We start from the raw sequence: 17,002 nt of genomic DNA, 5'->3' as shown, positions 1-17,002 counted from the left end.
AAGCTAGGAGCTATAAGAGAAATAAGCTTAATTGCGGAGAAATGAAACAAGAGTTTACATTACATTAAGCTCAAGAAAAAGAACTGTTAAATTTATTGATTACAAAATAAATTTAACGTTACATTTCAAATCAAATTAATGAGATCGCACTCACTCACTCACACAAGAACTAAATCCTTACGCCTAGGAAAAACACCTTAACTAAACTCTTAAAACTAGGATAATACAAAAAGGAAATACTAGTCGATGAATGCCGTGTATCACCCAAAGCTGGAGAACTAAAGGTGGGAGCACTGGGGAACTATACTAGTGGAGCTTGGGTGCTAGCTGACCTCTCCTCTCACACTTCTGGAGCACAGGACCTCTCTCCGTCACAACAAACACTGGACTGAGTAAACTCGTGAGAAAGAAATGGGAGCGATAGGCCGCATTTTTTAATGGTCGAGTGAGCGAAATGCGCCCAAAACAAATTGCTCAGCGGAAGCACTAATGTCTCACACAAAGACAATCACGTATGACAATGAAAAATTGATTTGACAAAGCTTCCGTCCGAATGAGCGGTTAACTGAACGATACACAGTGAGTTTTCCACTAATAGTTCGTTGCTTCTCACAAAAGGGAAATGTCGCGAATTTGATTCGTGACATTACGCCCCTACAAAATTAAATTATTTCCTTATGGGAAAAAATTTGTGGATATATATATATATATGTACACATCCTAACTCAGTCACACAAGATTCACACTGTGGTGTGTGTGCTATCCTGCTACAGGAGAAAGTCGCAGTCGCCAGTGTGCAAAAAAACCTCTTATTTACATTAATAGAAGCAAGCTTGAGGGAAAAACTCCGTGACGACGGTGAAAATCCTGTACTCAGGTCAAACTGAGCGAAAGTTCCCTACATTTACACTGACAACTAATTGTTGTGTAGCGTGGTGTATGTAATACACGGTGTAGGTGTGACAGTTGTAGTGTAACTGTACCTACGTGTAAAATGACACAGTAAATAATAATATGGCGACGACGAAGGCAGAGGAGAAGAGGCGGCAGCGTGCGGCAGACGATCAGCTGGCCCGCACAGCAAAACTGCTACACCCATTGCTGTACCTGCAAAACCAATTAAGGTGGAGCATCAAAAGTGTCAATGAGGCAAAATTCTTAATACGTTACAATTATTCTCTCTGCCTAGCAATCAGTACATGCTACGAAAAGTACGCTCTAGCTGAAAAATTCAAGTGACAGCCTAAGCGTCGTACATTCGAGGTCGCCATTAATATAGCACACAATTAGTGTCGGTAAGTTGAGAATCCTTGTGCAAACTCGGGTCTTCCATAGCCTCGAACTGCACACGGGTATTCAACCTGTGCCTTAACCTACAGTACTTATATTAATATCAGGAAGCTGAGAATCCTTGTGCAAACTCGGGTCTTCCATAGCCTCGAGTCGCCTCTGCGGAGTTCTCACTTCCCCCAGAACCTATAGTACTTATATTAGTATCAGGGAGCTGAGAATCCTTGTGCAAACTCGGGTCTTCCATAGCCTCGAGTCGCCTCTGCGGAGTTCTCTCTCGAACTTCCCCCTTAACCTACAGTACTTATATTAGTATCGGGGAGCTGAGAATCCTTGTGCAAACTCGGGTCTTCCATAGCCTCGAGTCGCCTCTGCGGAGTTCTCTCTCGAACTTCCCCCTTAACCTACAGAACACGCGTATGTACAGGCCCTGGACATACTGTGTCCTGTGGGGCCAACAAGCGAGACATCAGGTCTGCACCTACGTTATCACTTCCCTTGATGTATCTCACAACAAGGTTAAACTGCTGTAAATACAGTGTCCAGCGTGTCAATCTTGCATTAGCCGTCTTGGTTGTGCTAAGACTAGTGAGTGGCATATGGTCAATTTCCAGAGTAAATGATGCCCCAAATAAATAATAATAATATTTTTTAACACCATCAACCACAGCCAAGAGTTCTTTCTCAACAATACTGTAATTCCTCTCGGCGGGTTTTAGCCTACGGCTGTGGTATGCCACTGGGAAGATTCCACCTTCCGATTCCTGCATCAATACGGCACCTACTCCATCTTGTGAAGCATCAGTGCGCAGTATGAAAGGTTTGCTGGAATCAGGCAACTGCAAGATAGGCTCCTTGCACAACATATTCTTGAGGGTGGCAAAAGATCTCTCTTGTGCTTCTCCCCATTCAATGGTGTTTGGAGCATATTTCCATAGCACTTCGTACAACGGTTGGGTAATGAGAGCAAAGTTGGGGATAAAACTCCTATAATATCCCACTAGGCCAAGGAATGCCCTAACCTGTTTCTTGGTCACGGGTCTCGGGGCTTCTCTAACCTTCCTGATCTTGTCACCCTGACACCTGCAGTGATTGTTGCCAACAATATGACCGAGGAACTCCACCTCACTGTGAGCAATCTTGCATTTGCTAGGCTTCACAGTCATGTTGAAACTCTAGAGTCTACTGAAGACAATTTCCAAGAGTCTGAGGTGCTCCTCCAATGTGGCGGAATGAACGAGGACATCGTCAACGAACATCTCTACTCCTACAATACCATGGAGCACTTGTCTCATGGCACGATTGAATACTGCTGGGGAATTGGTAAGTCCAAATGGAAGGACTTTATACTGGTACAACCCCCTAGGAGTAGCAAAGGCAGTGAACTGACGACTCTCAGGATGAAGGGGAATCTGGAAGAATCCCTTCGATAGGTCGAGCTTTGTGAAATATCGTGACCCTGCCAGCTTGGAGAAGATGGCAATATGGTTACCCATTGGCTCAGCATCCACTTTAGTGATTGCATTGAGCCTTCTATAGTCGCCACAAATCCTGACTCCACCATCTTTCTTGCGGACTACTACCATCGGATTATTGTAAGGAGATGAGGACTTTTCGATAATGCCTGCAGTCTCCATGTCAGCAATTTCCTTATCTACTGCATCCTGTAGTCACATGGGAATCGGATATGGCTTAACCTTTATAGGAGCATTGCTGGTCAACTCAGTTTTATGACACGCAACCTTTGCAAGTCTAGGTTGGTCTGAGAAGACATCAGCATACTGACAGAGCAGTGACCATAAGGCATTTTGGTCTCCTACTGCTAAGTCAGGGTTTAGTAAAACATCTCCGACAGTCTCTTCCTGACGGGACTGAGTGGTTAAGGGCTCGTCATCATGGTCATCAGCTGGGATCACCGCGGCTGCCCCGGTTTCTTCTAGTGGCTGGTCACTATCATCAGCTACTTGTAGGCCAGTCTCCTCGGGGTCTCACTCATGATAAGCCTTCAACATGTTAATGTGGAACCTTTTACGAAGATTCCCCATCTGTATTATGTAGTTGAGGTCTGTAATGCGCTCTACTACGTCGAATGGACCCTTCCACTGTGCCAACAACTTGTTCTGGGCAGTGGGGAGTAACACCAAGCATTTATTGGCTGGACTAAACTTCCGAAGCTTTGCCTTCTTATCGTAATAAGCCTTTTGAACTTCACGCACCTTGATCAGTTCTTCCTTAGCTAACTCGCACGTTGACTGGAGGCGGTCAGCCAAATCAAGGACGTAGGTGTAGGTGGTCTTGACTTCAGGGTCGGGTTCTTCATCGTCCCATAACTCACGAAGGACTTGAAGTGGGCCCCGGACCGACCTTCCATACACCAGTTCAAAGGGTGAGAATTTCAATGAATGCTGTGGGGCTTCTCGATAAGCAAATAGAAGAGGAGCAATGAACCGCGGCCATTTCTTTGGCTGTTCGGCGGTCATGCGCCTCAACATCTTCTTGAGAGTTCCATTGAACCTCTCACACAACCTGTTACGCATGGGGTGATACGGCGTAGTTCGTAAGCCTCGGATGGACAGCAACCTGAACGCTTCGTTCATCATTGCTGAAGTGAACTGCGAACCCCGGTCGCTTAAGACCTCCTTAGGGATACCTACACGACAGAACACTTCAATTAATGCCTCAGCAACAGTGATGGCCTCTATATTCTTTTGGGCCACGGCTTGAGGCCACCGTGTGCTGAAATCAACAATAGTGAGGATATACTTTGATCCATCACTAGCCCTAGGGGAGATTGGCCCAACTATGTCAACTGCTACTCTCTCGAACGGTTCAGAGATTATGGGCATTGGCTTCAATGGCGCAGGACGGACACGTCCCCGGTCAGTGGTACGCTGACACACATCACAGGAACGTACGAGCCTCGTTATTTCCCGTCCCATTCCTGGCCAGAAAAAGTCAGCATGGATGCGGTCAGAGGTCTTCTTTTGACCCATGTAACCTCCCATCGCTGAACAATGACCTAATTCAAACACAGCTCGGTGATACTTTGCAGGAACGACAAACTGCAGTCGAACCTCACCCTGGGGTGTCTGTGATTCACGGTACAGCCGTCCTCGCTTAACCCGCGCCGTCCCGAGGACGTACTTCCACGTCCTCACGTTTTGTCACAGCCAGTCCCGAGGACGTACTTCAACGTCCTGCAATTGCAAGGTTCATAATTTCCACAAATTTCAAAATTCGCGGGAGATTTTCGTTTCGCCCGGGTACTCAAGCCTCCCCTACCTGCCGCCAGGCGGGCAGCGTCCTAGACCCCGCGTGACCCGCGCTCGCCCTTGTCTCGGTCACTCACCTGCCAGCAGTGACCCAGGTCAGACATGGCGCAGAAAGGTCTCTCAGATGAGCAAATTGCATCCGTCCTGGAAGCCTTCACTGGAGACAGTGATTCTCCACTCGATGATGATGTGGTGGATCGCGATTACGTCCAGCCAGAGGAAGAAATAAGTAGCAGTGATGAGGAGGTCCCTTCGCCCCGAAAAACGCGGTATGTGACATACCGTAAGGCAAGGGAAGGCCAGGCTGCTCCCCAACCACGTGCACAGCTATCTCTCCATCACGATTCTGATCAGGACGAGGATGAGGACGATGAGGATGACGGAGGGCTAGGACGTGATATCGCCGAGTGGTTGGGAAAGGAAAAAATATCACCACGTGGATCAGAAGGTGGGGCGAGACGACACCTAAGGTATGGTTCAAGTACTTTGTCTGGGGAAGTAGCAAGTGGTGTGGTGGGATTGCTGGGAGAAAGGGAAAGTGTTGTGGCGGCAGCGCGGGGTGAAAGTGAGAGTGGTGTGGGGTTAGTGCGGGGTGAAGGGGCCATTGGTGGGAGGGAGGCAGCACGAGCACGTGGTGCTCGTAGGCCTAGGGGAGAGGAGGCTGAGTCACTCCCCAGCACTTCTTTCGCCCCTGAATATGCCCAAACTTCCTCCCCACAGCCCCAGGATGTGGGGAAAGGAAAGAAAGGGAAGGGAAAGGGTAAAGGAAAAGGGAGAGGGAAGAGAAGTGCGAGTGATGAGAGGCGCCGCTCTCCACCTCCCCAACCTCCCCCACCACCCTCACCTCCCTACCCTGACGAAGGGGACGATGGTGACGTGGCTAGAGACGGTGGTGTCACGTGGAACTGGGAGGATGGGAGTAATTTTACTCCCATCATTCACCAGTTCACTGAGGAGTGGCGGTCAGGTTGCACGGCTCCAGGTGTAAATGCTGGGTCGTCACGTTTAGATTTTTTCAATTTGTTTTTTGATGAGGCGTTTGTTGGGCGCATAGTAGAACAGACAAATATATTTTCACAATCCCAGCGCCTTGAAAGTGAACGCCTAGGAACCACAAGCAAGCATGCAGAACAGTATGACTTTCCCGTGACTATATCAGAGATGTTCCTATTTTTGGCCCTGGTAATCTTGATGGGTGTAGTGAAGAAAAATCAAATTCCTGCCTATTGGACAACGGACCCAATCATCCTAACACCTTTCTTTGGAAAGGTGATGGGTCGTAATAGATTTCAGTTTATTCTCGGCCGCCTCCACTTTTTAGATGCAGATGATCCAGCCAATGCAAATAACACCGATAAAATGAGGAGAATTAGGCTGGTATTTGATCATTTACGGGAAATGTTCCGCTCCTCATTTTATCCCTACAGAGACCTCGTCATAGACGAGAGTCTTGTATTGTGGAGAGGCAATATTTCCTTTAGGCAGTATATACCCAGCAAGAGACACCGTTTCGGGTTCAAGATCTTTGTTATGTGTGACTGTAAGACTGGTTATGTGCAAGACATAGTCTTGTACACGGGCGCACAGACAGATATAATAGAAGATCGGAGTATAGGACTCTCTGGGGCCGTGGTGAAGACAATGATAGAAGAGTACCTTCATCGTGGTCATGTTTTGTACCTGGACAACTGGTACACTAGCCCTCTTCTCGCTAGGTTCCTCCACCAACACGACACCGGAGTCTGTGGTACAGTCAAGAGAAACCGTCGCCATATGGTCAAGATAGGGAGGAAACTTGACAAGAATGAGGTGGTTTTCTTCCAGGCCAATAACATCCTTGCAACCCTGTGGAACCACAACAGGGAAGTTTGCCTCCTATCAACTGTTCACAGCCCCCTGATGCACCGCACAGACTCCGTGGATCACCGTAGCGAGAGGAGGCGCAACGTATGGAAACCAGAGTCTGTACTTGCCTATAATCTGAACATGAGGCAAGTGGATCAGTCAGACTCGATGATTTCAAGTGTTGACTGTGCCAGGACAACGATGAAGTGGTACAAGAAACTCTTTTTCCACTTGCTCGACATCACGGTCCTGAACGCCCACTACCTGCACGCAATGACAACCGGAGTATCCGAGACCTTTGAGGGGTTTGTGAGGGAGCTGGCACGTGAAATAATCGCCAAGCATGCCCAGGAAAGACCCCCACACCGCCCCCGCGCCCCCGTGCTGCTCAGACTCCCCTACGTCTTGCAGCCCGCCACTACCCCAGCGCAATTCCTTCCGAACCAAACCGTCGTAAACCCCAGCTGCCGCTGCCATGTATGTAAGCACTCGACAGTCAGACCATCAACGCAGAGAAAAGACACAAGATACGAGTGTGTCGAGTGCAATGTTGCGTTGTGCCTTCAGCCTTGTTTCAAGGAATACCATAATCTCGTACACTTCTGAAACTGTGTGGGAAGGCGAAATGACGCTCATGGTAATGGTAAGGCCAGTCAGTAGGTGCTAAGTCAAATATAAAGTTGAAACGGGTGTTATTTTTTCAGAAAAGTAATGTATAAGATGAGAATTAGTGTAAGTGGAAAGAATTGTTATCAAAACTACACCCACTGTGTAAATCTGGTCAGTAAATATGTGATAGCAAGGAAATAAAGTGGAAACGGGTGTAATGTTAGCATGAATAAAACGTATAAGTTGAACATTACTGTAAGTTGTCATAATTGATGTCACGATTACACCCACATTCTGGTCAGTAAGTATGTGATAGGAATTATATACAGTGGATGATGTTGTGATGTTAGTAGTAAGGTATTTTATAAGTTGATTACTTGTGTAAGATGAAACAAATGATATCGCGATAACACTCCCTGTGTAAGTACGCGCAAATATGACGCTAAGTTCCATCGTACGTTCAGAAATGATGTAATATCAATTATATCAAGTGTTTACATGTGCAATGTTAGTGTAGAATAATTATATAAGTAAAAAAATAGGTTGTAAGTTGAATTAGTTGTCATAGCGACTTCACCGTGTGTGTTATTATGCGCTATTATTACGCTATATATTTACGTAAGGCCTGAAATAATCTCAAAACAGTTCTATAAAGTTGAAAAGTGTATAATAATATTAGAAAGGTATTATGTTAGTAGAAAAAGCACAATACGAGTTGAAACATCAGTCACAGCGAGTTCACTCACTACGTAAATTAGCGCTAGCATTACGCTAAATGTTATCAAAAGGCCTGTGAATACGTAAAAACAGTTCAATATAATGTAAAATGGTATAATGTTATTGTAGAAGTATTATGTAAGTAAAAAAATTATATGTATCATGATTTTAGAATGTTAGCGATTCATGGGAACCAAGTTGGCCGATTTTGCTCGTTTCTCACGATGGTACAATGCTTATTTCTGCTCTATTTTTGTATAAAATCCAATATACTCTTTTATCACATGTTTTTATATTTGTAATAAATTCATTTCTACTTACTTTCATTGGTTTCCCAAACTTATAATACCATAGAAAACGTTTGATGCTCACACCGCATAGGGAGAACACGGGGCCAGGTGGGACCATCGCATACCTGGTTAAGCTAATTAGGGACCCCAGGGACCACTTTCTTTGCCACCGGCCATTGTTTCTGACCAAAAGCGAAAGTTTAAGCCAAAAAAAAAAAGGTCGAAAATTGCCCGGGATTGGGGGGTACCAGTGGTCGAAAAGTTGCCGGGACGGGGCGGGTTAACAAGGAACCTGGCTTGTCCTCCCCGTGAATACTTGATCACTTTACCCTCCAGCTTTTTGAGCACTGACGCAAGTGTCGAGTCAGTCTGTTGCTCTTGGACAACATCTTGACTACGAATCAGATCTTGCGGCGTTGCGACGGTCAACGGAGTGACGCGATTTGGAGCCTTGGCCATGGCTCGTGTTATCGCAGCAGCCGAAGTCTGAGTAGCAACATCTACAGCGCAACTATTTTTTATGCCAGGTATGTTGCCTAATATGAGGTCAAATAAAGGTTCTGGCATGACAACTGCAACTGTCAGGCCAGTGAGACATGGAGACGCCACCTGGATACGTGCTTCAGGGAACAATCTCACTGATCCATCAATAAGTCTAACTTGGATCTGTCGACCTGTATACTCATCAGGCCGAACTAAACTCTGCTTAACAGAGCAACCTGAGGAACCATTGTCCCTCAGGACATTTACAGAAACACCTCCCACAGACCCTGGCTGAACAAGAATGGCAGTGTTGCTGGTGGAAGGGTCTGAGGAGGTAGCAGCCAGTCATTCATGAGACTGCGGAACAACCGATGCAGCAAACGTGACGCCCTGGGAACTAGGTGTCTGAGGAGAGTTCATGGTCAGAGGGGGACTTGTGAACTGTTGGGAAGTACCTGTACTGGTAGGGATGGCACCACCGGGTACTTGTTGTGGAATGAAGGCTGCATTTGCCTCCTGCCTCCGATACACTAATTGACCTGACTGAGGGTTACGTGGCTTGTCCTTGTATTGCTGCTGCTGCTTGGGGAAATGCTGCTGGTTGGGGTGCTTGTTGTACCGCTTCCAAGCAGGCTGCTGTGTATTTTGCCCCTGGTCCTTTTGCGGTTTGCTTGGACCTTGGCCATTACTCTGAGAACGGCCTTGGTGCTGGGATTCAGTCTGAGACGATTTCCCAGATTTATCAGGTTTTCTGTTCCAGGTGTTTTGCTTACGAGTTTGATACCCGTATGCAGTAAAGAATGCGTCAGCCTTTTCTGCCATTTGGCTGGCATCTTTCACCTGGCAGATCTTAAGCTGTGCTATGAGCTCAGCAGGCCACGACCTCTCTAGCTGTGTACGCAGGATAAGGTCAATTATCCCCTCATGCGTGGAAGGAGTTTCATCTTTCTCCATCCACCCATTTAAGTAAGCAGTGAGACGATCGAGGAACTGAACAGCTGTCTCCTTGTCTTGGAGACGAGCTCGCATGAACTGAACTTTGGCGTCGTCTACTGTGAGACCATACGCCTTAATGAGTGCAGTTTTCATCATTTCATAGGTGAGATTATCTCCATGAATTCTGTGGAGAATATCGAGGGCAGGGCCCTCAAATAAACTAAGAAATTGGATCCGCTTAGCTGCCTCATCCAGTTGATACATGTCTGCCATGTCCTCAAAACGAGCTATGTACAGCTCGATTCGCTCGCTTTCCTTGTATGAAGGAAGCTTGATGCGTGGGGTCGCCAGGACATGTGCAGGGAGAACGCTCGTGGAGCTTGGACCAACTGCACCGGATGTGTCTGAAGCCAAGGAATCTCGCTTGAGCTTCAGCATTTCATATTCGTGTTTTTCACGTGCTTCTTGCTCGGCACGTTCGTGCTCTCGTTCTCTCTCGCGTTGTTGTAACTCGTATTGACGTTCTCTCTCTCGTTCCTCACGCTGTTCTCGCTCATGTTCTAAGTCGAGTTCGCGCTGTTTTCGATCGTGTTCGCACTGTTGTCGATCTTTTTCTAACTCGAGCTCGCGTTGTTTCTGCTCGTGTTCGCGCTCCTTTTCGCGTTCCTCACGCTCTTCACGGGCATCATTCTCGTGCTGCTGGTCCATATCATGCCCTGAGAGTATGTACTCTTTAATTTCAGTTGGGTCTGTAAGACCCATTTCTTTGGCTTCCTGTAAAAATACAGCGGTAGCCATGGCGCTAATTTAATAAGCAAACCGAAACTGAGTACTGACTGCTTCGCAAACGAATACTAATAAACACAAGTAAAGAGTACAGACACAAGCTAGTGGTGACCAGTCTTAGCTAGTTAACTGGCAAAGATTAGAGCAAAAATGCAAATGACTGGGAAGACTCAATAATTAACACAATGGGTACGGCGGCTACCCAGGAGTGAATAAAATCGTCTGGCGTTACCAAAAATAAAGTACTAAATAGAGTTAAGTACTCTATGAATTAATAAAGCAAAAATTCACTTGCTAAATTAACGGTAAACACCAGTAAACTTGTGCCTATAAACTTTAATTATAAATACCTAAATATGAACGAGTGAGCACTATCTCGTGAATAGCTTTAGAGCTAGGAGTTAATATCCTGGAATGAGGTCGCCAATTGTCACGGGTTTTTTAAAATATCACGGTTTTTTTTTTAAATAAATGCTTATATTATTTCAACTGATAATAATATTCAATAATATTGACGAGCAGGGACAATGATTGTCTTGCTACATCAAGCAATGATTATTTACGCTGGCTTACTTCGCCGATTTTCTCAGAACGAGAATTTATAAACTTCCTCAACAGTACACAGCAGAGACTAATTACTCAAATGCTGTTTTTTAGTATTGTTAGCCTCTGGAGAAAGTTACTTCACCCCTGACAATAAATAACTAATACTAATAATAATATCAGGCTCTTGCTGGTGCTTAACTCCTAGGAGGCACAACGGATTTTAAGTTTTAATACAACAAGACTGGCCTAAGTACCAGTTTTGAATAGCAAAACGTTTATGCAAGCTAGAAGCTATAAGAGAAATAAGCTTAATTGCTGAGAAATGAAACAAGAGTTTACATTACATTAAGCTCAAGAAAAAGAACTGTTAAATTTATTGATTACAAAATAAATTTAACGTTACATTTCAAATCAAATTAATGAGATCGCACTCACTCACTCACACACGAACTAAATCCTTACGCCTAGGAAAAACACCTTAACTAAACTCTTAAAACTAGGATAATACAAAAAGGAAATACTAGTCAATGAATGCTGTGTATCACCCAAAGCTGGAGAACTAAAGGTGGGAGCACTGGGGAACTATACTAGTGGAGCTTGGGTGCTAGCTGACCTCTCCTCTCACACTTCTGGAGCACAGGACCTCTCTCCATCACAACAAACACTGGACTGAGTAAACTCGTGAGAAAGAAATGGGAGCGATAGGCCACATTTTTTAATGGTCGAGTGAGCGAAACGCGCCCAAAACAAATCGCTCAGCGGAAGCGCTAATGTCTCACACAAAGACGATCACGTATGACAATGAAAAATTGATTTGACAAAGCTTCCGTCCGAATGAGCGGTTAACTGAACGATACACAGTGAGTTTTCCACTAATAGTTCGTTGCTTCTCACAAAAGGGAAATGTCGCGAATTTGATTCGTGACAAGCTGTATGTGGGGAGCCTCCCCACACATGAGAGTTGTACTCCACACAGGGGCGGATAAAACCCCTGTATAGAGTCAACAATTGTGCAGGGGTAAAGAAAGAGCGGAGTCGGCTTAGCACACCCAATCTCTTGGAAGCAGATTTTACAAGAGATGTAATATGATCTTTCCAAGATAAGTCCCGAGTAAATGAAACCCCAAGCATGTTCAAGGATGATGCAGGATTAAGCTGAATATTATTAAACATTAGTGTGCGTACCTGTGGAAGATTTTGTTGGGTTGATAGGTGTAAGAACTGAGTCTTAGATGCATTAAAAACAACCATATTATTTTTACCCCACTCAGAGATACGAGACAAGTCAGACATTAGGTGTGCCATAGCCTCATCCCTTGTTTCTTGAAGTAACTGTTGAGATGGGCGTTGCGGGAACCGAATGGAAAGGTGAAGGGTGGAGTCATCAGCGTATGAGTGGATAGGGTTAGATGTACAGCTTAGAAGATCATTGATGAATAAAAGGAAGAGAGTTGGTGATAGGACAGAGCCCTGAGGAACACCACTGTTAATAGATCTAGGAGAAGAACGATGGCCGTCTACAGCAGCGGCTATAGAACGACCAGAAAAGAAGCTAGCGATGAAGGCACAGATAGAAGGATAGAAACCGTAGGAGGGCAGTTTGGAAATTAAAGATTTATGCCAGACTCGATCGAAAGCCTTTGAGATGTCAAGTGCAATGGCAAAGCTTTCGCCAAAGTCCCGAAAGGAGGATGACCAGGAGTCTGAAAGGTAGGTGAGAAGATTGCCAGTGGAGCGTCCCTGACGGAACCCATACTGACGATCGGAAAGAAGGTTGTGATAGGAATGATGTCTTATAATATTTCTATTGAGAATTGACTCGAAAACTTTTGAAATACAGGACGTTAAAGTAATTGGACGATAGTTGGAGGGTTGGGAGTGGTCACCCTTCTTTGGGACTGGCTGAATGAGAGCAAACTTCCAGCAAGAAGGAAAGGTACAAGTTGACAGACAAAGGTGAAAGAGTTTGCCTAGGCAGGGTGTAAGCACAGAAGCACAGTTCTTGAGAACAACAGGAGGGACCCCATCAGGCCCATATGCCTTGTTAGTACTGAGGCCAGTGATGGCAGAAAATACATCAAGTGAAAAAATTTTAATGTCAGCCATGAGGAAGTCAGAGGGGGGAAGTGATGGAGGAACAGCACCTGAATCGTCTAAGGTGGAATTGGAGGAGAAAGTCTGTGCGAAGAGATCTGCTTTATCAGTAGAAGAAATAGCTACAGAACCATCAGAGTAGAAAAGAGGAGGGAAGGATGATGAGGTAAAGTTGTTAGAAAGATTTTCGGCAAGGTGCCAGAAGGAGCGGGAAGAATTCGAGTTGGAGAGTTGAGAGCATTTAGTATGGATGAAATTATTTTTAGTAGAGCGAAGAACAGACTTGGCACGATTCCGGGCTTTTCGTCTCAATAACTGTCCTCCATACACTGGCTCCTGTCAACCACTGAGTTTACGCCGCACTGTTGCATCTTTATCTCTTTTCTGTCGCTACTACAATGGTCACTGCTCCTCTGAACTATCTGCTTGCATAACCTCCAGTACTACGACTGGCAACTAGCACCCTTTTAGCAACAAATTCTCATCCTTTTTCTGTTCAGCTCTAATGCAAGAGTTAAGCAAAGGGGTCAGTCAAAGCTACACGTAATTCAGAGACTTTGAACACTGTCTTCTAAACTCAATTACTTACTCGAAGAACCAAAAATTAAATAAAGTATATGTTATCGATATGAAAAGGTTAGCCCTGAAAATGTGGTGTGGAATTTGGTTTTATTCTGTCTAACAACTGATTCTTCCATTGAGTTTTGGTCAAACTTTTCTAATACAAATATTTCATGAGTTTAATAGAAACATCTGAAGTCAGCAGAAATAATATTATATATATATATATATATATATATATATATATATATATATATATATATATATATATATATATATATATATATATATATATATATATAATGGATACAACCTAAGTGAAGGGGCAGTTTCTACCACGTATGTTCGAAAAAGTAATTCTTTTAGTTGAATAAAATCGTCTTGAAAGACCATGAATCAGCAAACAGAAAAATCCATGATAGGATTAATTGGATTCAAGTGCCTAAGCTGACGAGAATATATTATGTCCTACATTTTGGTTCTTTCAGATGCTGGTGGGTTGGTGGCTGGTGTTCTGTCTGGTCATCAGTACTGGTTTCAGGTCCTCTCTCATCGCCCACCTCTCCGTCCAAGGCAAGACCCGCCCTGTGGAAGTGCTAGAGGATCTTGTCAAAGCTGACAACTGGCGGTGGGGCATTGATGCTTGGCTCCTCAAGGGCGTCCCGAAGGATTACTTTTCCAAACACACAGACCCCACAGTTCAGCACATACATAAACATATGGAGGTCAAGTATATTAATTTATACACTATATACTCGTGTAGATATATATATATATATATATATATATATATATATATATATATATATATATATATATATATATATATATATATATATGAGAGAGGGGGTGTGAGTTGGGAGCAGGGCAGTGAAATGGCGGGGGACAGGGCGACTTGGAGGCGATTTGTTTGTGGCCACCCCAAACGGGATTGAGGCGTCTGGCAAATATATATATATATATATATATATATATATATATATATATATACAAAATGCTTACCTGGTACTTTATAGAATTTTTTAAATATGAGTATGAAACTTTTATATATAATAAATTTCAAATATTTGATTTACTTCTAGCCAGAGACAAAGGGCTGCTATATTTATTTGTACGTGCAGTAAGACAATGTTCACCTAATACTTCACTTATTATAATCTTCACTCTCCCCTGCTAGCTGATATCCACAGAAACTAGATATGTCTTCTGTCCATAGATAAGTTGCTTGGTTATGAAGCGTCAGGGTGGAAAATAACACTCATGCACTACTCTAAGACTCATATTCTAAGTGGCGAACAAAATTTCATGCACCTCTTCCTTAGCAAATATTTTTGCCCCTGACACCAAAGCACTCTCACATATACTATTTACATTGTTTTAATATTTGTTTAATTTGTATCTATAAGATGCAAGTGATGGGGAGGCGTTATGAGCAGAATAATTCACCAATGAACAGGTGTTACAAAACCCAAAGAATACAAATCTAAGTGTTAATTAGATCTAGAGGGCTATCAGGCAAAGCTTAGCATCAGTTTTTACACCCATTTGCATATCTTCTAACCTAGCAAGTAGCCCCAATCTCTTTTAGCTTAGTGGATGACGAAGTGTAGTAAGACTGAAGGGTTCATATGACTAAACTACGGAGTCCCATTCGTACATGATTATTCTACCTATATTTCAACAGGCATATGATTCCGACGAAGGCCTGAGACAGGTTCTACAGGGTAGATTCAGTTTAATTGACTGTGAAAACTACATATCAATTATTGTGGCCTCTCGATACACCGACAAGAACGGCTATACTCCCTTCTTCGTCAGCAAGAAAGGTTTTTTTCTTGTGGCGTTTTTTGGTTATGGGTTCAGGTAAGATATCTAAGTAATTCACACATTGTAATAATTAGAATTGTTTTAGAATATCTTTATCTTACTAGTGAAATATTTTTAGTTATGTAGCCTATGTTATACAATCTCATTAGTGCATTATTGCTGTTTTTCTTTGTTTTTCATTTTTTCAACATACAGACACTTCGAATTCTATGAACTGAATATAATTTCATTAACCCCTTCACTTCTGGACTCTCTCGATAACCCCTTCATTCCATGGTGTGTCCCCAGTGCTGAATACAATCGTATGCTGTGAGCCAGAAAACCATATAACATACAATTGTGGACAAGAGATAGAAACACTGCCCAAGCCTAAGCGCACAATATTTGGGTTATTTCTGCCTAAATTCTTACAGTGGGGGAGTGGGATTATGGTAACTGTTTCACTTCTAATTACACCATCGGCTTCCACTCCCCCAGTCTCTGTACTATAACTCTTCGACAAGTCATGACCCAGTACGTGAGTGTACGGGCAAAGGCAGTGTCTTTTTCGTCCGTTCACAGCAGTACAAACTTATGGTAAAAAGACTGTGTGATTATTTCAGACCCTTTCTCCTCAGACTGAATAATATCGCCTGGGGAAGCACGAATAAAATACAAGTTATGTCTTTGAGACGGATGGGTTAGGTTGAGTCCAAACGTCTACTAGTATTAAAAAAAAAATCATTATAGGTTACCATCTTAGTAAAGGAGGTAACTGTTTATTTCTCTTTTTACATACAAGGAAAGGGGCTCCATTTTACACCCAGTTCAATCAAGTGACGCGTCGGCTGGAGGATGCAGGAATCATTAAATACTGGACTGCCGATGTGATTGCCAGACGGGTGAGGGAGACGAGAGCAAAAGCTGAGCTGGATACGTACCCTGATTTCAGCACTGAATTGGTGAGCGTTCATCACACAAATTGCAAGCTGCGTGCACTAATGAGATCATTTCACCAGAATCTAAATTAAAAATATTCAGTGTTCAAGCCATGAACATTGTAGATGGCATGTTTCATTTCATTCCACTATTTCATTGAATTCCACATATTCTTAATTCAAACAACGTTTTCGAAAGAAATAAATGGAATTTCCCTCGGTTCATTTAGTTAAAAAACAGAAAAATATCTCGAAATTGAATTAAGCTCATTTAATTCCTGTAAGTGAAATATATGTAAAATGTTGACATGTTGCCATCACCTAACAGGAGTAATTTTCATAATTAGGAAATCAGAACATTTTCATTTTCTCAGCGTGATACCAGAGAGCTAGTATTGGGCCTGGATCACCTGCAAGGCGCCTTCTACCTACTGTTCCTGGGCTCCATTCTGGCTGCCGTTATCTTGCTGCTGGAGAAACTTGTTCACTCTTGCTGCATGAATCGTTAATTACATCACTTCGATGACGTGGTTTTTATTATATTTTTGCTACCTTCAGACAAAGTTATTTACCTTTATGCAGACTTCTCGAACAAAATTGTTGGATCTGGCCTTTTTAACCTTTCCACTTTAACAGGGCTGTCACAAAATTGAACTAAACCTCTTGTTTTCAGAAAGAAGAGTATATAAAATTCGTCACCGAACTGAAATATAAAATATAAAATACAACAGTAAAACATAACTTTAAATTATTCATATTCTAAGTACTTCAACATATCAAACTCAGCCTATAAAAACAATAGTCATTGATAAAGTGTAAATAAAGTTTA

General features: G+C 43.4%; 1 protein-coding gene across 1 annotated transcript in view; it reads left to right on the top strand.

Moving 5' to 3' along the window:
* LOC145397126 (ionotropic receptor 21a-like) overlaps positions 1-16,682 on the top strand; it is a 78,016-nt gene extending 61,334 nt beyond the window's left edge. The window contains exons 10-13 of the mRNA XM_080270325.1: positions 13,918-14,154; positions 15,114-15,292; positions 16,038-16,197; positions 16,548-16,682. Of these exons, the coding sequence (XP_080126451.1) occupies positions 13,918-14,154; positions 15,114-15,292; positions 16,038-16,197; positions 16,548-16,682 (711 nt within the window). The remainder of the gene's footprint in view (positions 1-13,917; positions 14,155-15,113; positions 15,293-16,037; positions 16,198-16,547) is intronic.
* Positions 16,683-17,002: the final 320 nt, after the last annotated feature.

Source organism: Coenobita brevimanus, chromosome 40 (genome assembly GCF_032717465.1).
Source record: "Coenobita brevimanus isolate Jiangsu-jjx chromosome 40, ASM3271746v2, whole genome shotgun sequence".
Lineage (NCBI taxonomy): Eukaryota > Metazoa > Arthropoda > Malacostraca > Decapoda > Coenobitidae > Coenobita > Coenobita brevimanus.
The sequence above is the reverse complement of the archived record's forward strand: the minus strand, read 5'-3'. Positions and strand labels throughout refer to the sequence as shown.